At 30.3% G+C, this 26847-nt stretch overlaps 2 protein-coding genes across 3 annotated transcripts; both read right to left on the bottom strand.

The window, feature by feature from the left end:
- Window positions 1–2061: 2061 nt before the first annotated feature.
- LOC115716119 (dynamin-related protein 5A) lies at window positions 2062–7576 on the bottom strand. The gene is made up of 16 exons (XM_030644843.2): window positions 7220–7576; window positions 6726–6789; window positions 6517–6624; window positions 6082–6183; window positions 5911–5961; window positions 5529–5590; window positions 5220–5310; window positions 5036–5100; window positions 4374–4568; window positions 4149–4268; window positions 3988–4058; window positions 3635–3860; window positions 3217–3267; window positions 2815–3043; window positions 2591–2730; window positions 2062–2516 (listed from the first exon to the last, which is right to left on the bottom strand). Exons 1-16 carry the CDS (start codon window positions 7346–7348, stop codon window positions 2388–2390), a joined length of 1833 nt encoding a protein of 610 aa, XP_030500703.2. The 5' UTR covers window positions 7349–7576; the 3' UTR covers window positions 2062–2387.
- Window positions 7577–17060: 9484 nt separating this feature from the next.
- On the bottom strand, window positions 17061–20467 carry LOC115717091 (UDP-glucose 4-epimerase GEPI48). 2 transcript variants are annotated; one of them, XM_030646029.2, is made up of 9 exons: window positions 20126–20467; window positions 19482–19531; window positions 19251–19386; window positions 18896–18997; window positions 18580–18807; window positions 18276–18354; window positions 17995–18077; window positions 17580–17671; window positions 17061–17493 (listed from the first exon to the last, which is right to left on the bottom strand). In XM_030646029.2, the coding sequence occupies exons 1-9, from the start codon at window positions 20309–20311 to the stop codon at window positions 17400–17402; spliced, it is 1050 nt and encodes a 349-aa protein (XP_030501889.2). In that variant the 5' UTR covers window positions 20312–20467; the 3' UTR covers window positions 17061–17399. The 2 variants fall into 2 exon arrangements, with proteins under 2 accessions (XP_030501889.2, XP_060972093.1); XM_061116110.1 differs by lacking the exon at window positions 20126–20467 and adding an exon at window positions 19633–19834.
- Window positions 20468–26847: the final 6380 nt, after the last annotated feature.

The following is a 26847-nucleotide window of genomic DNA, read 5'->3' as shown; positions in this document are numbered from 1 at the left end:
TATTCCTCAAAATACAAAATACAAAATACCAAAAAAAAAAAAACTTTAAAATGTAAAAATTAAAAAATCCCATAAAATAAAATAAGTATTAAATTGCATGTATATAAAAAAAAAATTATTCTATTATTTTTTCTTATGTTAACATAGTTAATATGTTATTGCTATAATATAAAATTTAATTTTTTCTTAACAATTAATTAAAAGAAATTAGATTTTTTTAGAAGGGTGTTATGAACCCCGAAAATAAATGTTAGAATATATTTTGAGTAATGTTATGGGACACTAAGATGTTTCGCACCTTTATCACATAACGTCTTATAATTAGTTAGTGGTTCTCAAAATTTTTATTAAATTATAATAAGTGAGACTTAATATTAAATTGTACCAATAGTAATATTACAAGGTGTTAGGCACTATAAATGTCCTTTAGCATTTCTCATATTTTTTTATAGTAATCTATGTTATAATTATAATATTACAACCTTTAAATTTTTTTAAAAAAATTGAATAATTTACAATATCAAAATAAAATTTTTAATATTCCAATTTACCACACGTATTCATAAAACTTCTAATTGTTTTTTATACTGTAATTTTTCAAAAACTTACAAAATAATATTGTCTATAACAAGGTTTTATTTTCTTCATTTGTATTTTTTTTTATATATATATATATATTATTATTATTTGATTTGTTACTTTTTACTAGCTATTCTAATAGTTTATTAGATGTTTTGAGTATTTATGTGTCCACACAAGTTTAATGATTTTGATGCATTTTTCAGTTTATGTGTCTTTTATGGCATTTGTGCTATTTTTGTGGCTTGTTCCCTTTTAGTTTAGGGTAATTTTGTATTATAGTCAATTGGCAAGAGAAGTAATCCATTTTGTGCTCATGATCTCTACTTCAACAACTTTTTTTCTTTTAACATATAAGTATTTCAAGTCTTTTAAGTCCTTACCTTTAAAGATGAATTTGTTTACCATCATTCTCTCACTTTATCTTTTTTCATTATATTGTGTGGTAATACAATTTTATTTTTGGTTGTTTTTGTAGGTTGCTTTGTGGAGGGCCTACACTTACAAGAGAATTTATCGATAAGTTTAATTTTAATTATAATCTGTTTGATATTGATTTTCAACAGTCTCCAATTTGGGTGCTAGTTTGTTGTTACTAGCCAAAGGGTAATACCTTTGGCTAGTTTTACTCAGATATTATGTTTGGTTTTTTAGTTTTAGTATTGTTGAGCTAGTGTTATGGGTGGTGTGTTTAATTCTAAGTTTAATTTTTTAATTTTCATTTTGAAGAATGTTATTCTAATATAACTATATTTTTTGGTTTGGTATTGTGATGTTTTTCAGTTTTGCTAAATTTTTATATTGAGAATGTGTTTTTCAATGTGATGGGTGTTGTTTGATCTCGCTATAGTTTTATTGTCTAAATTTTCAGGGACAGTTTTGTCTGCTCGAGATAAAAATTCTATAGCGCATGGTTTGACAAAACATGCCCTTCGATTAGACAATGAGCTATCCTAGTTCGAGAAAGTACTGCCGCCGACTATGAATTACTGCTTTATTAATCATGTGTGATTTTATCACCGCATCAAAAGTAAAATATTGTCTATAACAAATACTGCCATAAATATAGAGGTTATAATCTTGCAATTAGCACTCCTTTGTTTTTTATTTATTAAGTATTAATTATTAATAAATAAAATATAAATTCTAAATTACTCCACATCATTATTTTATTGGTTACATAGATATATTACCCTATTAATAGACACAAGTAATGGTAAATCATAAATAGATATATCACCCTTCATAGGCACACAAATATTACATCTATTGGCATCCAAACCTTAATACCCTAATGTTATGAAATTTACAGATCTCTTTAACATTTAACTGTTATCTAGAATCGATAACTAATCGTATATTAAAAAAAAAAAAGCTAAACACGACCTAATAATTGTTTTATGAATGAGAAAAGAGAAAGAAAACAAAACAACAAAATTTATCAACAGTGGAAAACACAATATCACTATGCAATATGCATAATAGCACAATAGAAAGAAATCACTAAAGAGTAAAATAATGATACAACCATATTATATCATAAAGTATATATTGTAAAAGCAATTTCAAAATCAAAACGACGACGAATAATGTCATCCTTCTAAACGATGACACAACCCCCATTTCACCCAACCCTCCTCCTCTTACCAATTTTTACATTAGTACACAAAAAAATTTACCAGGACAAATACCCCAAATACTCCTTTCTCCCTAGAAATATATATATGTACATATATGTACACATATATATAACCGGGGGAATGAATGATATTATAAATCAAAGCCTCTTCATCATCATCATCTTCTTTCTATTTGGACCAAGCAACTGAATCAATTTCAGCTTGAGCACTCCTGTATAACTCCAGCCTCTTGGCGAGGGCCGCTCGTCGCTCCATCACAGCTGGATCCTCGTTCAACAATGACGACAATCGCTTTTGCTGTAAAAACACATTCAAGTTAGACCCTCACCTGATTCAGAACAAGAAAGAAAGTGAGTTATTCTAAAGCTTACCTCCAATTTTCCCAAGTCAGCGAAGAAATGGTCGAGTAAGCTTCGCTTTGCTTCTCGGACTTGACAATAGACAATGGATTTCGGAATGGAGTTACGAAGACTTGAGCAGACCATATTGACGTATGCCAAAACAGTTGTTCCTGTTTATGTGAAGGGTAAGTTATGATCAGTAAGAGAGGACAAGAGATATTTTATTTTAGCGGAATTTGAGTTGAAAAATTTACCAATTCGCCTTAGATATGAATCGTTGTATCTGTCGAAGATGGAATGTGATGGGTTGCCACCCTTTTCAACGTCTTGAGGAAGTTTACGGAAGAAGTCAACGGTCAAGTAACTACTTTCCATATCAACAAGCTGAAGCGTGGCTTTCTTGCTCTCGTCCCTCATTCTCTCGAGAGACTCAATCGCTGCATTTGTCACCTCTACTCTAAGACCAGGATATTGCCTTAACTCCTGTAAATTCCAAAGTCAAAAACAAACATTTATTAGGCAGGTTGCACAATTTCAAACGACACGATAATGTCAGTTTTGTTATCTGAAAAGCCAAGAACTACACACAGTATGTATCTATATCAATATATATATATATGAATGAAAGCAATAAATTTAGTCAAGGCCACACATACCAGAGTCTCATTGATAGCCTTGTGAATGAGGTCTTTCAATAGGGAATGGACCTGGAGTAGAAAATGACAAAAAATTCTTCATTATTCATTTCTTAGTAATTTCACAAGACATATTGAAAAGTCTGGCACATAATTTTTTCTTTTGGCTTGGCACTTTGACCGAGAGACCTCCCAATGGCCATTTTCCAGTTTGAGGATTCAAACTTGGAACATCTACTGGCACTTTCCAGCACCCCTTGGGGTTCACATAAAGAAAGTTTCTGGGCACTTAAAAGCCTACATTCTCGAATCTATCATACTACAAGTAATCAACTCCGTTTTTTCACAAAGCTAAAGCTATAAATTAATATACGACAGAAAGAAGTTACAGGAAAGGTCAAAAGAGTTTATTTAATCTTAATGACTTAAAAATACATACCGCATCAACAGCTGCCTCTGCAGGACCTCTGATGGTAATTAAAGTAGATTCAATGAGTCGACGGTATCCTTGCTCTGGAGCTATCAAATGAGGCTGATAACCATCTGCCTCAGTTATGAGCTTCCTTATATTTTCCATCGCGAGCTGCTTATCAAATTGCAGTCTTTTTAGGGCAGCAGGAAGCTGGTTGTCAAATACGTTGTAGATCTTATCACCACCGGGACGCCTGTGAGCAAACATTACAGGTATAAAACCAATGCAATTTTGTCAGTAGAAGAACAAAAAACTTGTAATTAATGTAAACTACATCGAAGCAAAAGGCCCAATTTAGGACCATTAAGTGTGACACATACACTCCATCAAGATGCTCCTTGTATATCTGATCAAAAATTCTACAAATTTCCATGATTGAGTATAGCTTTCCCTGCAGGTAAAAACGCAAGCAGTTAGAGTTACTACTTCTTGTATAATGTTGTGTAAGATCCAAAAATAAAAGACAATGAACAAAACTAACTCCGGCATCAGCAGCAATAGGCTTTCCAAGACGAGACAGTTCGGTTTCAAGATCAGAAACTGTCTTAGCTATAAGGGACTGGATGCCAGGAATTTTGGACTTGATAACTGTTTCCAAATGCTGAAATATTAACACCATTCAAACAGTAAATATAGCATATATACGATCACCTTAGTCATTTTTAATCCCAAAGAAATGAATAGTAGATGATGACCCTGTGCTTACCTTAGAAAGCATCTTTGCTAGATGCTCAGATCCCATTCTGTGAGCAAGGTGCTTATATTCTGGTGTAGTAGCAAAGTACTCACGCTCCCGACGTCGAGCAGCAATCATGTCAACATTCTTATTAATATCTTGTTGTGAACGATTGACAACTCCAACCCACGGAAACTTAAGCCTATAAGACTTCCCCTCCAAAATCTAAGCAGAGCAAAAGGGAAATGACTCAGAAGACATAACGAAAATGCTTTTAAAAATAACAAATCAGCATGTCACTGAGTAGCTAGTAGCTACACATATCACATACAATTTCAATCATATCTGACATCTAGAAACCATAGACAATAGCAATTTTTACAGTAATTTCAGGTTCTTAAATATGAAAACAGAAGTCCAAGGTGAATCCATGCGTTAAAGACAGTTTGAGAAAAAATGCAATATTAACTGTAATCTGTAATATTACTTCAAATCCAATGCATGATCATAAATGGTTCAGAAAATATATACAATAAGACTAAAATCTTTGCAACAAAATAACAGCCACAGATTATTGAGAAATGGATAAACAAAAGAAGAGAAAAAAATTGGACACAAAAAGTTAACGAAATATCTTAAGCTGTAAAGGAAATGTCAATTTCTATCTATCTTCTATAATAAAGTTACCTTACCTCAACTGCGTCAGTACCCTTGTCCATAAGATCAATCTTTGTCAAGACACCTAATGTCCTCTCCCCTAAGGACATGGGAAAAAAATAAACAAGTTAAAAATCATTAATAAAAATATATAAATATAGCACAAAATATGCTCTAAGTGCACCAGCTTTTGATGCTTAAAAATTCATATAATGTTACCTGTAGGATCTACTTCACGAGATATCTTAATTGCATCTGATGTTGCAAGATCTTGATTGGCAGGTGAGACTGCTAAAATAATGCAATTAGGCTGCAAGGGTGGTGAACAAAATAATGCAAAAGAGTAAGATAATTTATCTGCAACATCCATCAAAAAATACATAGAGAAACTAGAAACATGGAAGACTAGTAAGAACCAAAATTAATAATGAAGTCATAGTTTGATTATAGTTTTATCAAGAACTGAATCAGCCAAATAGGAAAGATGGTAAAATGAAAGTAAATAATGCTTCTGCAATATTATATTACCTTTTCAATGTAGGCACGAACCATATTCTCAATGTCTTGCACAATATTCTCTGACTGACCATCTGCCTCATTAAATAAAATACTTTGTCACACATCTGTTTTTACTATATTGCATTTATTTATTGCAGAAAAAGGAAACAAAATAAAAAAAATTAAAGTCTATGTTTACATAACAGATTCCCAGAATAGTAGCAGCAGAAAAATACTCAATTAGTTCATGTACTTGTCTTTTTTAATATTGAAACGCAACAATCTTTTCTCTTCACAAGTTAAAAGAAATTTTCCACATCATTTATAAGATTTAAGGTAAAAGAAAATTTCCCAATGTCTCGAAAGATGTACGTGTTGCCAAATGCCCAAATCAAGAGATGTCAATACTTACCAACTGCCACTTTTGTAAGCCCGGGAAGATCGATAAGTGTCAAGTTGACAACTGCCATCAGCAAGCAAAAGTAAAATGTGTCAAAATAAGTACGAACAAAAGTGCACTTTCAATAATGCTATTCTTAAAAAAAGGAAAAAAAAGAAGAGACAAATACATTCCCTTTCTTACCATTAGGAGAAAATATGCTGAGATGAATTGGAACGCTAGAGATTTGTTTGCTGCGGCCAGTTTCTCTATCTGTCTCATCACTAATCTCCTTCCTCACAGCAGCTACACAAATATGACAATCAATGTCAAATAAAGAAACATTTCATAACTATATGCATCTCTCTAGATCCTCACCTATCCCTAACCAAGGCAATGTATCAGTGCATAGGGAAGGACAGACAAGTATTTTACTTCACAGTAATCAGTTCCTCACAACAACTAGACAGATATGGCAAGCCTTTCATGTAAAGTAAGTAAAATCAATAACTAAATGTATCTAGCTCTCACTCAATCCACCCCTAATCAAGGAGAAGCACCATCAAATATGTTATATTACACTAATCAGTTCCTCTATGTTCAGGGCTGATAGTATGATAATGAAATAATAAAGTTTACCGAAATCAGTAAATCTTTTTCTCGGAAGGTGGAGAAACTCCGCATATTCTCTGCTGCCTTCGGCAATTTTATGAAGCTGCAACACAAGAGGACGCCGAGTAACAATTCCTGCACATATTTTGCATAGCATAATTCCCATAATGTTCAAGAAGAACAATTTTCAGTGCTCAACTGAACAAAATTGTTTCAATGAAAATCCTATAAATTACCAGATCCACGAGGTAAAAAGTCCTTGCCAACAACACTCTCCAACACTGAAGACTTCCCGGAACTCTGTTTAACAACAAAGAAGCAATTATTATTGGTGAGAACTGATATTGTTATCACTAAATTTTGTAAAGCAAACAATAAATTTCGGTATAACTGCCTAATTCCTCCATTACAAAATCTTAGTCATCAACAAATTTAGCTAAAACCAAATATCATTATTAGATTTCTACTCAGTTTTGACTAGTGAGTCAAAGCATACATTAAATTTTCCTAACCTTGTCAAAATAGATCACCTCAAACATCTCAATTAGTACACTAATCAAGTATGGAATTGTATTAAATATAAAGCAATCAAGTTAAATCGATTAATACACCATAAAGGAGCTTCTTTCAATCCAAAAAATTGAAACGACCTAAATCAATTCCACCGTAAAACAAAGCAGAATATCTAACAATAGATAAGCAATCAAAGAGAAAGCGATCGGTAACTGACCTGACCACCAACAACAGCGATCGCAGGCAAGGCGTCCCATAGAGTAGGCAATGCATTAGCTTCCCCATGGTCACCAAGAGCAGTACAAGCTCTCTGGATTTTATTCACCAAAGAGATAAGATTCTCCATTTCTCAATCACAACCAAGATCAACGCCGCCGATTACAACCTTCAGACTCAGATCACCCCTGGATCTGCACAGATTCGCCGTGAAACGACCTCGCAGAAGCAGAGCAAGAAAGATCCACGGGCGGTGACGATTTCGCCGACCTGAGAGTTTAGAGAGAGAAAAGGCTTTTGTGTTTGAAAGAAAGAAAGAAATGAGAGAAGGAAAAGCGTGTTGTTTGGATTTGAATTTATAGCGTTTTTTGTTTTCGGAATTTAAAAACGGTATTAAAGAGAATTCGGGTAACCAGTTACCAAAGCTTAATGGGAAAAGTAACTAAAGAGTGTTTTAAAAAACAAAATTTTGTAAATTGACCCTATTTTCAATAATAATCCTAGATCTGCGTTGCCTTGTCATTATCCAACATTTAAGGCCGTGTTTGGCAGTTGTTTTTTGTTTTTTTACTTTGGTTTTAAAAGAAAAAAATTGGTTAATGATAAATGCACACACAAACTTGACACATACAAGTAATTTTAACTAATAATTTTTATTTAAAATAGGTCTCACTTAAAAATGACTTATTACATAAGGGTGCGTTTGGAAAGCTATAATGTAATTAGATTTGTGAGTAATTGGAGGTAATTACACAATTTGACATATTTGTTTGACCATGTAATTACACTGTAACTGTGTAATTGTGTAATTGGAAGTAATTGAGGGGTTCCAATTAAACTCTCCAATTCTCATGGCCCCCTATAAGAATTGAATGTAATTACACTGTGTAATTACTAAAAACTTTCCATATTAAACATTAGCTACTAAAAAATATTATTTTCCCATGTAATTACTAATTATTTTGCCAAACAAGATATTAGGAATTCATATGTAATTACCACCTCATATCCAAACACACCTTGCATTTTAAAATATAGTGTAATTACTACACTGTGTAATTACCACCCTAGTAATTATTCTACTTAGTAATTACACAATTACTTCCAAACACACCCTAAATGTGTGTCATGTTTGTGTGTCGTTTATTTGTGCATATATTTTTACTCAAAAACTTTAGCCTCATCTTCTGAAAATTTTACCTAATGTTTGGTAGAGGGGATTTATAGAGGGATGGAGGGGGAGGTGGAGGGAGAGCAAATCTTTCCTAATTCAAAAAAATCCAATCCTTCCAAAGATTGGGGGATTGAAAATAACATATTTATCCTCAATTAAACATTAATTTTATTTTTGTTAAATTAAAATTATTTTGTTTTTTTGGTTTTTTTTTTTTTTTTTGTCTTGATTTATATATATATATATATATATATAAATTACTAACTTTATAAAAGTATCATTTTGAAGTCAAATAAATTAAATAATTATATGCTTGTATTTATTAGTGTAATAACTAAAAATATATAAATATAAATATTTATTATTTTTGTGTATTAAATTACCTTACATATATATAATTCATATTTTTTTATTACTATTTTAGGGAGTGTAATTATCAAGATTATAATTAGACAGTTTAATAATTATTTTATCTTTTAAATATAAAATTTATCTAAATATGAAATGGTAATTACATATGAATTTTTGATATCTTGTTTCACAATATAATTAGTAAATACACAAAAAAGTAATATTTTTTAGTAGTTAATATTTAAAATGAATTTTTTTTAATAATTATACAGTATAAATACACTAAATTCTCTTAAGGTCATAAGAATTGGAGAGTGTAAATATATAATCAAATATCAAATTATATAATTATCTTCAATTACACATAAATGACTTTTCAAACATGCCCCTATTTTTTAGGAGTTTCTACAAAGATACTGGATTTTAAGTAAAAGTTTACAATTTTACTATGCGGTAGATTTTTTTTTATAAAAATACTATCTTTTCTATAAAACAACCGTAGAATAATAAATCAGAACAATAAAAACAACAGTGGAACAACTGAAAAACAACTGTGAAACAACCGTAAAACTCAACACAGTACACAGTATTTTTGAAAAAAAATTCGGCCCAAAAGTACAAAATTTGAAATTTAAAAAGGGTTAATTTCACAAATGCACAAAAACAACAAAAAAACAACAAAAATACGGTTTCACGGAATTTTAAATATTTTTACGATTTTTTTGATTTTATTTACATAAAATACGGTCTTTTATGTTGAAATTTTGTTCATTTGTTGTTTATTTTTTGTAATATGTATGTTATTTTTTGTTGTTTTTTTATTGTTATTTTGATGTTATTTTCATGTTACTTTTATGTTGTTTTCTTGTTGATTTTATGTTGTTTTCGTGTTATTTTTTGGAAAACCGTAAAAATGTAAAAATACATTCTTTGAACGTAAAAATGTAAATATTTTACAAAACAAGGGTGCCTTATGTAATTATTCCATTTAAAAACCCTTATTTATTTATTTTTTTTTTTTATAATTCATACTATAAATATAGAAAATTACACTCTATCTATACAACGGTGAAACTCACCTTTACACACATACATGTATTTTATATTGAAAAATACCCCACTTACCTTTCAACTTTTTAACTATAGACAAATTTGGCTAATAATGCAAATTTGAAAGCTTTTTCAGCCGAAAGCTAAAAACAAAAAATTTGAAATTCCATAGTCCAACGGCACTAAACCTAGAAGACGTTGGATTGGTATGGGACCAACCTTTTTTATTTTTAATTTTTGAAATTTCACCATTTTTAAACATTTGAAAAGTTTATATTTTAATATTAATCATTCATTATCTGTTTGATTAATTATGGCTATGTTTTTAATCACTTTTACACATAATTATCTAGGACAATTCAAGTGTTTATAATGAGTGTTGATGTTATTATTCCTTAAGGTAATCATGTTATTTTTTTGCTTAAATATTTGAAGAAAAAAAAAAAGAGTAATGTGATCATATGAAAATAATAAATATGAAAAAATTGAATATTGAATAAAAATAGCATACGACATTTTAGAGGTTATAACTAATCACACATTGTTCAGTGGAAGAAAATATAGTTATGATATAGCAACTCTTTCATTATCTAACTTTTGTTCTTCTTCTCTTGGTATATTGTTGATGAAATTCATGATTGAAAGAAAAAAATATTTATGATATAGATTCCCTCTTATTTTATTTGAAGATGGTACCGGGAGAATCTGCGCGAGAAAGGTTCTCCACTTGAAGTCGGAGGAAGGCGGAGTTCCAAAAACCGCGAGAAGGCCCCCTGCAAGGAGGGGCTTGTGGGGACCCTCTGCTAGAAGGTCCTTGGAAAGAGAACCCTATGAGAAGGGACCTGCAAGGATCTCCTTGTGGGGACCCTTCCCTGGGAGGACCTCCCTGTGCCAGACCTTTCGTGTTAGGAACACCCAGACGACGACACTTTGTTAACACCTTGATTGTTTGATAATTCAGAGTTCTTTCATTGCATCCCTTGTCCCGTTGATGCTCAAACGATCTGACTACTATAACCTCTTACAAAATTAAACAACCACAATAGAGAGTTAAACCACAAATTATAAAGCTCAAAATCACAGTCCACATGTATAGAAATTCAGATTCAAACAACATAAAACCAAAGCTCCAAACTTGAGCACAATATCAACATATTCAAACTCACACCTTGAATCTTCAAATCCCAAAACATAAACTCAAACACAACACTAAAATTAGAGCTGCATAACAGATTAAAAACACTTATGAATTCCCTAAAATCATCCCAACAACATTACTCAAGCATCCTACATCAATTTCTAACTCAATCACGCATAAGATGTAAAGATTACACCAATATCATCATACATGCATACCAAGAACATCATACCCTATTTTCATGATTTTGAACAATAAATTTCAGCAAGAAATTCAACAAATAAATGGGTTAAGAACTACCTCAAGCTCCAAACCAAGCTAAGCACAAAACCAACCAAAAATCCAAGTTTTCAAGATGAATTTTCCAACACTTAGCAAAATGGAAATATGGAGAAAAAGAGGGAGAGGGGGTTCGGCTAGGGCAGAGGAAAAAGCCCAGAATTTTTCTTTCTAAAATGTAAAATAATTTCGCTTTGTTGCAATTAATCCAAAAGGCTAATTTACCAAAACGCCCCCTAGGGCCAAATAACACATAAAAGCATTTCCAAGGATGACATAGTCATTTTCAACATAAATATTCCCAATTAAATTTCAGATTAAACGCACTTAATTAAAATGCCAATAAATAATCCCAAAATTGTATTTCGACCCCGAACCCAGTTCGGCCCGGAATACCCAGTTGTGATTATACCGCACCGACTTGTCAGAATATACCTGAAAAAGGACAAAACATGCATACTATATAATAACATAGTCCATAAGCACGTATTAAATTAAATTCACCGTTTTACCCTTTTTGGGTCAAAATTACTAAAATGCCCCTGGTTCACCAACATGATCTTAACATGTCATATTTCATAATAATTTGCATATAATATATTATATAATAATATAATTCCACAATAATACACAATTAACTAGTTAGGGATTGCTAATCCATTTCATAATCTTAGGATATTACAATACTTGGCTATCTTCCTTGTTCTCTGAGAACAAGGGCGATGGCGCTGACCTTTGCACAAGAAAATTCATACGGCTTTAGAATTGTGGCTCGTGACAATCAAGGCAAGTTAATTGAGGCTTAAACTTGTTACCAAGGAGGTGATTATTCTGCTGAAACTATTGATGCCATTGGTATCAAGGAAGCCCTCAGTTGGCTGAAAAACAAAAAATGTCAGAATGTACAGATCGAGACAGATAGCATGGTCTCTGTCCAAAGTATTCGTAGTAAGCAAAAGATGAACTCCACTTTCGAACTTGTTATTCAAGATTGCCTATTTTTGTTATCTTCTTTATACAATGTAAATCTCTTTTTCATTAGACAATCAACAAATCGAGTTGCTCATGTTGTTGTAAGGCACTCTCGATTTTTCCTTGGTCGTAGCATTTTCGAGCATAATATTTGGGCTAATTTAAAAGCTCTCTTGTATTTCAGAATGGTAATAATTCAATGAAGTTGTTATTTCATCTTAAAAAAAATGAATAGAATTAAACGGAAATTCTTAAAATTAACAATTTAAATAGTTCAGAGATAATTTTTAACAGCTTAAAAGTTCATTAAAGTCATTAGTGCATCTTTTTTAGAAAATACATTGTAGAATTTTCCCATCTTATATAAATTTATTATTTCTTTGTAGCCTTTTCTCTCTGTCAAAGAAAAAAATAAGTTCACATAAAAGAAACAAAAACACACACACTCTCACATTTTAAGCTATAAATTTATTAATATTCTTTTTTTTTTTAACACCACATGAAACAATATCACTAATACACTTGGGCAAGGAGAAGGGCCTTCAAAGTTTTGTTTTTGTGAGGAAGGGAAAATTTGGCATGCACTTGGCTAGGGGTGTTCATTGGATCACATCCAATATTTTTAGGCCTATTCAGATCTGATCCAATCATATATTGAATGTTAGATTTTACCATCCGATCCGATCCAATTAATTCCGGTCATCCAATCGATCGGTTTTATCCATTGAATGTATTTCATATATATTTATTGGTTTAATTTGAGTTTATCTAATATTTTAGATCTAGTATTTTTTGGATCGGATCGGATCTATCCAATATTTTAGGTCCAGTATTTATTGGATTGGAATGGATCCATCCAATCTAAGAAAAAAAGAGTAAAATTTTAATATTAATTTTCATATATACATATAGATTTGACGTATTACAATATAAAATCTAATTACTCATCCCAACTAAATGAAAATACTAATTAGTTCGATTGGAGGTTGGATGTATTGAATTTTTAGACACCCCATCCACCATCCGATCCGATCCAATTAGATATTTAAAAATAATATCCAATCCAATCCGATCACAATTGGATATCCAATGTTTGGCGGTCGGTTCTCATTGGATTGGATCGATCTATGCACACCCCTACACTTGACTATGGAGAATCGGTAGGGGTCATGATTTGGGTGGGGGTCATATCGGTGTTTTCACCCTTGGTGAAATTTTGCTTATTTTTCAATAGTGAATACTATGTATAAATTTAAGTGTTTATTCATAATTAGAGATTCTTCTATTGTCCACACTTAAAATAAAATTATACTCTATACCCTTTTTATATTGTCCTCTTTTATTTTTACCCTTTTTCTTTAAATCCTATCATTTTTACTTATTTTTTAAAACACTTTACCAATTTTACCCCTGTCACCTCAATATAGTCTCCATGTGACTCTCTTATGTCAGAGTATTTTGGGTACAACACATATAAAAAGAGGTATATTTCAATTAAATATAAAATTAGAGGTAGATTTTGACTAATTGATGAATAAAAGAGGTATTTTTCAATATACCCCAAATAACTTTCTCCCTAATACACAAAAGGGCTATTTACAAAAATATGGGAAAATAAAGATAAGTTTTGATATATATGGCATAAAAACTTAATTACACTAAATATGGCATTTTTTTAAAAAACTTACAAATATGGGAAAAAGTCTTGAGGAATGCCATAAAAAACTTTAAATTTGTGTTTCTTTTTATTTATTTTTTCTTTTTTAAAAAAAAATAAAATACTAAAATAAATAAAAAAATGATCTCAACTATAGATATTATTTTTTTTACAGAAATTAAACTTGTTTTTTTTTATTTAAACTACTATTTTGTTTTCTTTGTTTTTTTGTTAAAAACTAATTATTTCATTAAAAGCAGCAGGAAAAAAAAAACCAGTTTCATCAACATCATCCTGAAGAAAAAACAATATAAAAAATTATAATCTAAAGAAACTATTAATTTCATTAAAAGAATAGAAAAAAAAATAGTTTCATTATGTAATTAGAATTTTTTTTCAAGTTACTTTTTTATTATTTTGTTTCTAGGTTGGAAACTTACACTTATATTTTGTTATTAAATTATTGGTAGGCATTATGTGTTGTTTTGATTATATTTGTGATTAGTATTATTTTTTTTTTTTTTGTATATTTGTGTGTGTGTGTGTGTTTTTATTTGATTGTCTGATGAAACTGGTTTCAATTAACTTTATTATTAACATTTGTATTTTGTTATGATTTTTTATAACGTCAAAACTGGTTTCACATGTCGAAACTGGTTTCACAGGTTTTAACTGTTACGTAATGGGGTTGCTCAATTTTTATGATATTATTATATATTTTTTAGTTTGTATAAAACCAGTTTTATTATTGTATGATATTTGAACAACAATTTTTTATTTTATTTTAATTAATCAGTTTCTGACACACATATTATTTTATTATTTTCATAACTGGTTTTTTTAAGTAACTAGTTTTTATAACTAATTTTTTTTTATTGTTGTTCATAATTGAGTTTTATTCAATTTTTTATTAATTTATTTCAAGAAACTGGTTTTTATTTGTTTGTTTTTATTTTGGTTGTTTTACTAACTGGTTTCTCACATTCTACTGTTTTTTTTTTTGTTATTCTTTTATGGTTTTTATTGCACTTTTGTCTCTTTAATTTTCTTTGTTTCTTTTTTTTTCTCTTTGATTTTAATTTATGATTCTCTTTGTTATATTTGTTGCATATTGTATGTTTAAATTAACTCTAATTTTTGAGCAAGCAAATAAAAAATTAAATGCCAAAATAAAGAATGAAGTTAAAAGTTTGATTATTAGGTATTGATATAAAATTTATATGTTCGAAACTGGTTTTTAAATTTAGTATCGTTAATTTGTAAAAGTTTAGTTATTAAGCATTGTGTATTTTTTATTATGTTATTGATGAAACTATTTTTTTTTTTTTTTGCCTCTTTTAATGAAATAATTCGTTTCTTTTAATATTGATGAAACTGGTTTTTAAAGTTTGTATCGTCTTTAGATTGTAATTTTTTTCATTATCTTGTTGATGAAACTATTTTTTGTATTCTTTAAATGAAATTATTAGTTTCTTTCAATGTTGATGAAACTAGTTTTTAAAGTTTGGATTCTTTTTAGATTATGATTTTTTATATTGTTTTTTTTTTTTCAGGATGATGTTGATGAAACTGGTTTTTTTTTCTGCTGTTTTTAATGGAATAATTAGTTTTTAACAAAAAACAAAAAGTAGTTTAAATAAAAAAACAAGTTTAATTTTTGTAAAAAAAATGAAATATAAAAATATACACTTATTATATATATTAAGAGAAAAAAAATTAGGTTGAGAAAAAAAAATTAAAAAAAAAAGAGACACAAAGAGAAATTAGAAAATAAAAATAGAGAGAGATAAGCAAAAGAAAGAAAAAAAAAGTTGCAACTGATTTAAAAGTTGAAAAGAAAAAAGAGAGCTAAAATTGACTAAAAAATATATAAAAAAGACAAAAAAAAAACTTTTTGAAGTTTCAATAAGTAAAAAAAAAAAAAAAAATTAATAAAAGTATAAAAGTAAAATGTTCTTGTCAAATTAAAAATGTAATGTTTGAAAAAAAAATGTAGTATTTGGTGTAAATTTTTCAAATAAAAAAAAAACTCTAAAATGTAAGTGTAAAATAAATTAAAAAATAAATAAAACTAATTAAGCTAAAAACAAAAACATAAAATATGGGATTGGATAATAAGTTTATAAAAATATGGCATATCAAATACCATAAAAAATTTTAAATGTGAAAAAATACCATAGAAGAGTGGCAAACCTAAAAATGCCATATTTTTCTAACTTTGTTATGAAATCCCATATTTCATGTAATTTTCACTACACAAAAATGTGATATTGCTTTAAAATGTTGGGCCTTCCTAATAGACAAACCCTTCTAATTTGGGCCGCTCCTATTAGTTTTAAATCTAAAAGACATCGGATTTTTTCACAAATACACAAAAATTAGTAAGATACGGTTTCATGTAATTTTAAATATTTTTACAATTTTTTTGATTTTATTTGCAGAAAATACGATTTTTTTATGTTGTAATCTTGTTATTTTGTTGTTGATTTTTTGTTATTTGCATGTTATTTTTTGTTTTTATTTTTGATGTTATTTAAATGTTATTCTCATGTTACTTTTATGTAGTTTTCTTGTTATTTTCGTGTTGTTTTTATGAAAAACCGTAAAAATATATATAAAAAAAAAAATTCTTTAAACGTAAAAATGTAAGTTTTTTACAAAAAATGATATCTTATGTAATTATCCCAATTAAAAAAAATTACAAGTATGTTTCAAAAATATCCATAATCTATAGTCATGCTCGACACAAAATAGACCTTATAGCACCCTATTATCCTATTCTATGTTTTCAACAGAAAATACAACACCCCAAAAACCAAATTCCACCTAATAATTAAAGCTAATTAAGAATTTTATCTCCTAAATTTTTGACTAAATTATGAACTTTCTGAACTATTGAAATTGTTGGATTAAAGACTTGTCCAGTTTAATTTGATTTTGATTGTTTATATACTAAATCATACTTTCTAATGTTCTACCAAATCATGACCCTGAATTCGAAAAAAATACTCATAAACATAATTTGGTCATATTAAAAGTTAGAAGCAAAAATCTTAATTAACGAATAATTAATTCCACAGTATATTTCCATTTTATAAGTAACCAAGTTCAAATAAACCAATCACAAAGTGTTCAAAATAGGCATCTGCTGCCTTATCATATCATAATGGTCAACCTTAATTAATAAGCTATAATAAATATGAGACCAAAGACACAATGAATTCCATGAAAAATACTTTATAAAATTGAACCAGTCAAAAGAATGTTGAAAGAATTGGTACTAAAATTTAACTATAATTATTACTATTATTATTATTATAAATTCTTATTCTATATAATGATATACACCTCAATGGCTATCAGCTTTCACAGGGTCTGCCAACAAAAGCTCTGTATTCCTACAATGGCCAAAGCTGGACACACCGGGTGACAATATTATCACTAAATTAAATACCAGTTAAATAATATATATTTATATTTATATATATATATAGATTTTTAAAAATAGAGAGAGCTTATTATATGGTTACAAGTATCAACTTCTGTTTCATTTTCTTTACTCAGTTGCTGTTTTCTTGTGATTCATAGCCGTAAGGATTTTTGCTAGCCCAGTTCCATTGATCCCGACACATTTCGACGATACCAAATTTCGCCCTGCAACAAAAGTTTGAAGCTTTATCAACAATGTTACCAACTTTAACAACAAGAATTTTCTTTAGTAAAGCAGAATTAGCACTTACTTCCAGTTCAATTCAGCTTCCGCCTTCTTTGTCGATGCATAAACTACTTCGGCGTCACCAGGCCGTCTTCCAGCTATCACAAGAGGAATTTTCTGTACAAGTTGACATGAAGATTGTCAGACAAAAATATCCTTACAAGTTACAACAGATGAGTTTTATGATACATATTTAGTATAGCATTTTCGAGCATGAGAAAGTGATACAGGTTTTTGTGCGGTTTTGGTCCAGTACCACATTACTTATTACTGGTACCTAATAGCAATGCTCTTATATTTAAAGTTAAGGATTACGGGATTATTTGGAATCTAAACTAACTACAAAACAAGCATCTTTTAAATTTCTCAATTTTGGTATGGAGATTTACTTCAGTTATTGTTAACAGATAGTTTCATAGGGCAAAAGGGAGATGTATAACCTTCCCAGACGCGTTTTCAAATGCTGCAACCATCTCCAACACCGACGTTCCTTTTCCCGTTCCTAGATTGTACACCTCACAACCTGGCACAAAACACCCTTGAATCAAAAAAATGATGTACAATAGCCAACTTTCTAATACTGAATCACAACTCAGTACTTTCACTAATTTATTAGCTGATTAATAGTGCAAAGAGCCAGAAAAAAGAAAAAAATAAGAGGTGAAGATATAACATTTATGACAAAATGTGCAGATACCTTTCGAAACCAGAAAGTTCATACCTATTTTTGCATCGTCGAGTTTCTGCAATGCAGCAATGTGCCCATCGGCTAAGTCAACAACGTGAATGTAGTCACGTACCTAAATACAAAATACCACTATAAGAACTTACATGTCTTTTATTAAGACAAAAAAAAAAAACATTGAATCTAAACTTGTGGCAGAAAGAAATACAATTGAGAATACAACTTCAGATATCAGCAAGTTTGAAACCAAATAGAATGGCAAAAGCATAGCCAACATTCAAACTACAGCTTTAGAAAATATTTGGACCAATTCACCATACAAAAGCAGCAGCAAACTTACCCCAGTTCCATCTTTTGTGCAGTAATCATTCCCATAAACTGTCAAGGCTGGCCTCCTCCCAACAGCAACTTGCTGCACGAATGGCATCAGGTTGTTTGGAATTCCGCGAGGATCTTCACCGATATATCCACTAGGGTGTGCTCCAACAGGATTGAAATATCTTAGCAATATGATTTTCCATTCTGAATCTGATTGGTATATGTCACGACAGATTTCCTCAATAAAAAGCTGGAACAAGACCATAGTACATATGATTAAGCTAAACTGTTATGAATGATTAATCAAGAATCAGCTTAAAAGACACAACTTTACTTACCTTAGTTCGTCCATATGGATTCACTGCACCAATGGGGAACTCTTCTGTGCATGGAACCTCCTTTGGCCAACCATAAACTGTTGCTGATGAGGAGAAGACAAGCTGAAACAAACTTCCAAAATCAGCCATTTCTCACTAAAACAAGAATATATGAACATACTTCGTTTAAACATGTCATTAACGAGTCAGTGTTAGCTGTGTCAACACGAACACTTTCTTAATTGATTTGCTGGCCCTAACCAAAACTACTAACAAAAGTACCAAAGAAAGATAAAGCAAAACAATAAAATTTTTCATTATGACAGAAATTTCCAAAAACTAAACCTTGTTCAAGTCAACATTCTAAAATGAGTACCTTCTTGCAACCATGGGCAGCCATAACTTCCAACAGAGAAATTGTCCCAATTAAATTGTTGTTATAGTAACGCAATGGCTCTTTCACACTTTCACCAACTGCCTTCAATCCAGCAAAATGTATAACAGCATCAAATCTGCAACCATAAATGGAGACAACTCAAAGGAATGTTATATAAGAAAAATTAAAGCAAAACAAAACTGGTTTTCACATAATTAGATAGATCCTTACTTTGTTTCAGAAAAGATTTTCTCAAGTGCTGGTTTGTCACGGAGATCAATCTGCCAATGGAAACAAATATTTATTCAACAAAAACAATGATGAAAACAGAGAAAATTATTCTTTTTAAAAATTAACACTTTTAATGGTTTGTTGTACTAACACAATCATCACAAAAGAGAGAAGTAATCATAGTACAAACAGTCAAAACTTAAGAAAAGCCAGAAAAAGACAAAGACAAAGAGAGAGAGAGAGGAAACAATTTTGGGACACTTGAAAAACATATAAAAGGGTTCTTAATTCCATGCTTTAAAACAACATTTTAATATTGTTTTATGGAGCAAAGTTTAGCATAATGCCATATTACATTACATTCCCCCAAAAAACCAAAGGTAGTGGCATTTATTATTGTATTTAATCAGTTGTAAAAAATTCAAAATTGTCAGCAAAATCACATGAACAAACTATAAAAGAGGGTCACAAATCACAATCACAGAAACTAACCCAATATATAATTGACAAGACTAAATTTTTAATTTTTAATTTTTTATTCTTCCCAAAAAAAAAAAAATCAATAACATTGAATTTTGTGGAACCCAATTCATATACGAAAATTAATTCAATATATATTATATACAAATAAAAATTCCAATTACCTTATGAAAAGAAAGGTTTTTGCCAAAATCAGCAGCGAGTTCTTTGACTCGTTCAATAGCGATTTGAGAAGCGTTATCAAGATTATCAACAACAACAGTATTAAACCCACCAAGCAAAAGTTGAAGAACAGTATGACTACCGATGTAGCCAGCTCCACCAGTAACAAGTATACTCTTCTTCGCCATTAAAGATACAAACTTTCGAGTTCTGAGAAGTTGTCGTTATCAAAAAACCGTTTTCTCGGATCGCAACAACCAAAGATTGAAGCAGAGGAGTATTTATAGCGATTGGTATCAGAATTATGGGTCTTATGAATGAACACGACGAAGAAGAAGAAAGAATATTTATAATTAAAAATTTAAAAAAAATCCTAAAAATTAAACAAATAAATAAAAAATGATAAATAAAAAAATCATTTTTTATTTATCATTTTATTTCTTTTTTTAAAAAAAGAAAAAAAGTTATAGGAAAGAGAAGTAACCACGTGAGGCAACGTGGCGCGATTTTGTGAGCTGTGATTTGAATGGACTTGGACACGTGGCGCTATTTCGTGAGCTGTGATTTGAATTTTGGCGAATGACTTGGACACGGTAGCATCTCCATTATAGATTCCACCGGGTGAAGGGATGAAATTACTAAAATGCCCTTGTTCTGGTTCTTGCTTGAATTGAATTGCAATGCCCTTTGTTGTCTTTTTCACCGCCTATAATATAATGGAACCTTCTCACCGCAACTTTTGGAATTTCGGTTAAACCAGTCAACTTCTTATAACTTATTAAGACTATTTCTTAATTAGTTTAAACTAATTACTTGGTTAATGTTATTATTGGCTTTTTTTTTCTAAATTTTAAGTTTTTTTTTCCTTAAAAAAAAGATAATTTTTTTTCCTTAAAAAAAGATAATTTTTTTTTTTTAAAAAAAAAGATAATTTTGATTGTTTTTTTATGTTATGTTAGATTTTTTTTATTTTTTATTTGGAATGATTAAAAAATTAAAACATGTGTTACCTATGTCATTAATTTCAGGGGAGGTAGCTACACTCTAATTGACCAAATTTTATGGTAAAAATAAAAAGTTATTAAGGAAAAAAATCTCAAACAACTTATTTTAGTATTTTTTTTAAATTAATTAGGATTTTCACCCTCAAATTTTTATATGTATCAAATTATGTCCTTAATTAATAGTTCAAGATAATTTTTAAAGGTTAAAAAAGTTTAGGGATATGTGAAAGTTTAGAGAAAAAAAAAATCTAATTAGTTTTTTTTATCTATATATATGTTTTGGTATTTACAATGTATTTTAAGTTTTGTTTAAAAAAAAAAAAGAAAATTAAATTTTAAGATCTATTTATTGTTATTTTTGAGAAATAATCTGAACTTTTTATTTGAGTTGGAATATTACTTACATATAAATTTATTTTTTAAAAAAAGAAGATAATATGTGATGTAATTGGTCATGTTTTGATGTTGAAATGGATGAAAGGGAATGTTATTAGGATTTAAAATCTATGTATTGCAAAATAAAAAATGATTTGCTTTATGTTTCCCTTAAATAAAACAAAAGGACATTATTCTCACTCCACTTCAAATATGATTTTTTTTTTATCTATATTAAAAAAAAAATATGTATTTTTAAAACATTTTTCCTATTAAATATCTATTTTTAGTGCATTATAATAAGTGAGTGTACATAATATATGATTTTTTGTTGTAATAATGAGATATGTAAAAAAAAAAAAATTAAATTTGAAAATTTTAATACCCTTAACCTAAACATTAACTTTTTATAAAAATAAATAAATAAATAAATAAAATATATCCATAATTTTACAATGACACAAAGTTTTCGTTTTGAAATTTGCAAGGTATCTTTATCTTATGTTGTAGTAAAAGTTTGAGCTTTATAACTTTCACAAAGAATAAAAATAAAATTACTTTTATCTTTATTTTTATCAAGCATATATTCTATTTTTTTTTTCTTTTTAAATATAACTTTTTAAGCCATTTAAGAACATATTCTATATAAATTATGTTTTGTTTTATTTTTTGAAAACACTTATCAACAATGATTAAAAATTTTGATTCTCCTTTTGGAGCAATAATTTACATTCAAATATGATTAAAAAAATTAGAAAAATAAAATAATAATAATAATAATGAAATGAAAATGTGGTGGTGGACCTACCTATCTTTTAGGTCACTTAATTTTTATTTATTTATTTATTTATTTTTAAAAAAGAGGCGTGTATTGACTAAAAAGGGTTCAATTTTTTTTTTCTCTTTTAATACGTAACTTATGACACTTTATTATATAGTTACTCTTCTTGTGAGATACATGGAAAAAGGCATAATATATGGTCTAAAATGTCACAAATATTTACTTCACTAAATAAATAAATAATAATAAAAAACAAAAGATAAGATTGGTCATTCTAATCTAAACGTAATCTCAATAAAGGAAGTAAGAAAATTCTGGTAAATGCTCGAAAAAAATGAGATCATCAACTTTTGGAGTGGAGTGTAAAATTTGTGATGCAATAATGTTATATATATATATTAAAAATATAATGTTATATTTTGTTATTAATTACTACATATAAAAGAGTTTAAAATTACTTTTATTGGTGTGTTGAGCTAAAAAAAAATTAACTCAATGATGATATGGCTGTTTAATTAGTTTGATGTGTATAATTTAAAATTAAAAAAAATTAAAATTATGTATTTTTAAAAAATTATTAAATTAAAAAATAATTAATGATTAAAAAAATTATGTAAAATTAAATTAAAAAATAATTATTTTTTAAATTAATTATATATGTAGTACTGACGATACGTGGCAACTGACTAAGTAGTCATGTCATCATGTTGTTTGTCACGTGTGAAAAAATTTGACTAAAAGATCAAACTGAAAAATTTAGAAGCACAATAATACATAAGTCGTTCGCGAAAAAATTCAAACCTTTTTCTAACATTTATATATGTGGAGGCTTGAACTCCCAACAAGAACCAACACAACACCAATTAAACAAGCAAAGATCAGGAATGCAAACAACAATAAACCAGCAATCATAAACCAGTAATTAAACCAGTAACAAACTTGCAGAAAACACTAAATGAACACAAAGAACTTACGTGGTTGGGCTACATAATCAAGATGATCATGAGCTTAATCCACGGGAGAAAGCAGCCTTAAACATGGCTGGGATGATGAATATTATTACTCTGAACAGAGGTACAAAACAGGGATTAAAACCCTGAAGCAACAATGGAGACTAGCTCCTTACAGATTCTCAATCGAGATACAAGATTCACAACTCTCAGTTTCTGTTTCTCTCTTTTCTGTTTCTTCTCTCAACCCTCTGAATTTTGTCTTTCTCACTCATCATCAATAATAGAACACTTCCAGCATTATATATAGGTGTTTAGGCTAACTAACTTAACTGAAAAACAGTTAAGTTAGTTGGACAGATATTACCAACTGTCAAAACTGACAGTAACACTGATTTTAAGTGTTCAAACCTCAACAATTCCACCTGGTTTGATCACTTGAAAAACTCTGAAGTTTCCATTGAACAATGTAGACTGCTTTCTAATTCCAATATAGGTTGTCTCCAATATGAGACATGTCTTTTAGTTTACACTTAGTAAGTTTAGACAATGTCTAAACTTGTCACCCGTGGTACTCTTTGTGAAGATGTCTGCAGGGTTATCATCAGTCCCAATCTTCTTGACTTGAACTTGCTTAGAGCTGATTATGTCTCGAATGAAGTGTAGTTTTATGTCAATGTGCTTTGATCTCTCATGAAACATGGGATTTTTCATGAGATGCAGAGCACTTTGATTATCACAGAAAACAGTGATGTCATCAGAGTTTATTTCCATTTCAGATGACATTCCCTTGAGCCAAATTGCTTCCTTGATGGCTTCTGTAGCAGCCATATATTCAGCCTCAGTGGATGACAAAGCAACCACTTTTTGTAAGTTCGATTTCCAGCTAACACATCCTCCATAAACAGTGAACACATATCCAGTTAATGATCTTCTAGTATCAATGTTCCCTGCATAATCTGAATCTACATAGCCAGTAACATCACCATGTATTTGATTTTTACTGTCAAATACCAAACCAGTGTTCAGAGTACCTTTAATGTATCTCATTGTCCACTTGAGTGCAGACCAATGTTTCATTCCAGGATTTGCCAAATATCTGCTTGTGACACTCATGGCATGTGCAATATCTGGTCTTGTACACACCATTGAGTACATTAGACTTCCTACACAACTAGCATAGGGAACACTGCTCATGTGTTTTCTTTCAGCATCAGTTGTTGGAGATTGAGTAGCAGATAACTTGAAATGCTGTGCTAGTGGTGTTGATACAGCTTTGGAATCTTGCATTCCAAACTTGTCAAGAACCTTCTTGAGGTAATTGCTTTGAGATAGAGTAATCTTGTGAGGTCTTTCTCTTTTTATATCAATTCCCAGTATCCTCTTTGCTGTTCCCAAATCCTTCATCTCGAACTCTTCACATAGCAGGTGTTTTAACTTGTCAATTTCTGTCCTTTCCTTCCCAACAACCAGTATATCATCAACATACAAAAGCAAATAGATTTTGTTAGCAAAATAAACACAAGGATCATAGTTGCTCTTACAGTAGCCAATCTTACTCATGTATTCATCGAATTTCAAGTTCCATTGTCTAGGTGCTTGTTTAAGGCCATATAGAGATTTCTTCAAGAGACAGACTTGATCTTTGTCTTTGGTTTCAAATCCCTCAGGTAATTGCATATAGATCTCTTCTTCTAGATTTCCATGTAGAAAGGCTGTTCTTACATCCATTTGATCCACCTCAAGATCAAATTTAGCAGCCTTTGACAGTATCATTCTTATTGAGGCTTGCTTGACAACAGGTGAGAAGATTTCATTGAAATCTACCCCTTCTTGTTGAGTGAAACCCTTAGCTACTAACCTAGCTTTAAATTTCTTTGAACCATCATTAGAATCACCTTCCTTTTCTCTGAAAATCCACTTGCAGCCAACAACTCTCTTTCCAGCAGGTTTCTTGACCACAATCCAAGTTCTGTTCTTTCTAAGTGAGGTCATTTCTTCTTGAATTGCTTGTAACCATGCCTTCCCATTCTTACCATTCACTGCTTCATAGAAACTTGCAGGTACTGAGCTGTCAATTTCATCAGCAACAGTAAGTGCAAAAGCAATGAATTCTGCATATCCAAGTCTATCAGGTGGTTTTGTTTCTCTTCTTTCTCTGTCTCTGGCCAACTGATAGTTGCTGAGATCCTCCTGGTCATTTCCTGTTCTCTCTTGTTCTTCTTCAATCTGAATTCCTTGTGTCTGATCTGAATCATTTTCTGGTTCCACCTCAAGCTGTAAACTGCTTGAATTTGTGTCTGCAGCAGGAGCAGTTTCAGTCTGTGTTGAGGTTGTTTTCATGGCCATCTCATCCTCTCTAAACACAACATCCCTACTTATGATACATTTCTTAAAACCATTTTCAAGACACCATAGCTTGTATCCCTTGATCCCATCAGGATAGCCTAGGAATAGACACTTGATAGCTCTAGGTTGAAGTTTGTCTTGCCTAATGTGTGCATAGGCTGTGCATCCAAATACCTTTAGATGCTCATACTTGGGAATTTGACCAGTCCACATTTCTTGTGGAGTTTTGAAGTTGATTGCTGTTGAGGGACACCTGTTGATTAAATAACAGGCTGTCTTTAGTGCTTCTCCCCAAAACTTTCTTTCCAGACCAGCACTATTCAACATACATCTTACTCTTTCAAGAAGAGTTCTATTCATCCTTTCAGCCAATCCATTTTGTTGTGGATTTTTGACAACTGTGTTGTGTCTTCTAATGCCTTCTTTTGTACAGTAACTTTTGAACTCTTCTGAGCAAAATTCGAGTCCATTATCAGTCCTTAAAACCTTAATGTAACACCCTGTTTGTTTCTCAATCATTGTTCTCCAATTTACAAAGGTTTCAAATGCTAGATTCTTATTTTTAAGCAAGAACACCCAGACTTTCCTAGAGTAATCATCAATGATACTAAGGAAATAGTTTGCACCCCCTAATGTTTGAATCTTAGAAGGGCCCCATAGGTCTGAATGTATGTAGCTTAATTTTTCTGTAGTTGTATGCATTCCTTTAGGGAATTTCACTTTGCAACTTTTCCCTAACACACAAGATTCACAGAATTCTAGTTTTTCTTTTAGACCACCTTTGAATACACCTTGTTTGTCAAGTTCCATCAATCCTCTTTCACTTACATGTCCCAACCTAAGATGCCACATTTTTATACTATTCACCAGTGATTTGTCTATTACTGGTGCAGCAGAACCAGTAACAGAGTGTCCATCAAGAAAATAAATTCCATTTTTGAGTTTGCCTTTGGCAACAACAAGTGATCCTCTAGTAACTTTCAGTGTGCCATCATCTATCTTAACAGTATAGCCATTTTTATCAAAAGCACCAATTGAAAGTAAGTTTCTCTTTAGATCAGGTACATACCTTACTTGTTGCAGAGTTCTAATTTCACCATCATGCATTTTCATTTGTACTGATCCAATTCCTTCAATCTTGCATGATTTGTTGTTTCCCAATAGGACACTTCCACCTTGTTCATTAGACAGTGTGTTGAACAGTTTGTCATTTGGTGTCATGTGAAATGAACAACCCGAGTCTAGTATCCATTCTTCACCAGACT

This window comes from Cannabis sativa, chromosome 5 (genome assembly GCF_029168945.1).
Source record: "Cannabis sativa cultivar Pink pepper isolate KNU-18-1 chromosome 5, ASM2916894v1, whole genome shotgun sequence".
NCBI lineage: Eukaryota > Viridiplantae > Streptophyta > Magnoliopsida > Rosales > Cannabaceae > Cannabis > Cannabis sativa.
Note: the sequence above shows the minus strand (reverse complement) of the source record. Positions and strands in the feature narration are given on the sequence as shown.

Bases quoted from the DNA above. Each gene is read 5' to 3' on its own strand.
- LOC115716119 (XM_030644843.2), bottom strand. From the start codon at position 7,348: ATGGAGAATCTTATCTCTTTGGTGAATAAAATCCAGAGAGCTTGTACT. The intron at 6,184-6,516 runs GTAAACTTTATT...ATATTTGTGTAG, and splicing joins AAAAAGATTTACTGATTTCG to CTGCTGTGAGGAAGGAGATT. The intron at 4,569-5,035 runs GTAAGGTAACTT...TGCTCTGCTTAG, and splicing joins AGGGTACTGACGCAGTTGAG to ATTTTGGAGGGGAAGTCTTA.
- LOC115717091 (XM_030646029.2), bottom strand. From the start codon at position 20,311: ATGGCGAAGAAGAGTATACTTGTTACTGGTGGAGCTGGCTACATCGGT. The intron at 18,998-19,250 runs GTACTCATTTTA...AGTTTGTTTCAG, and splicing joins CTGCCCATGGTTGCAAGAAG to CTTGTCTTCTCCTCATCAGC. The intron at 18,078-18,275 runs GTATGAACTTTC...GTTTTGTGCCAG, and splicing joins ACTCGACGATGCAAAAATAG to GTTGTGAGGTGTACAATCTA.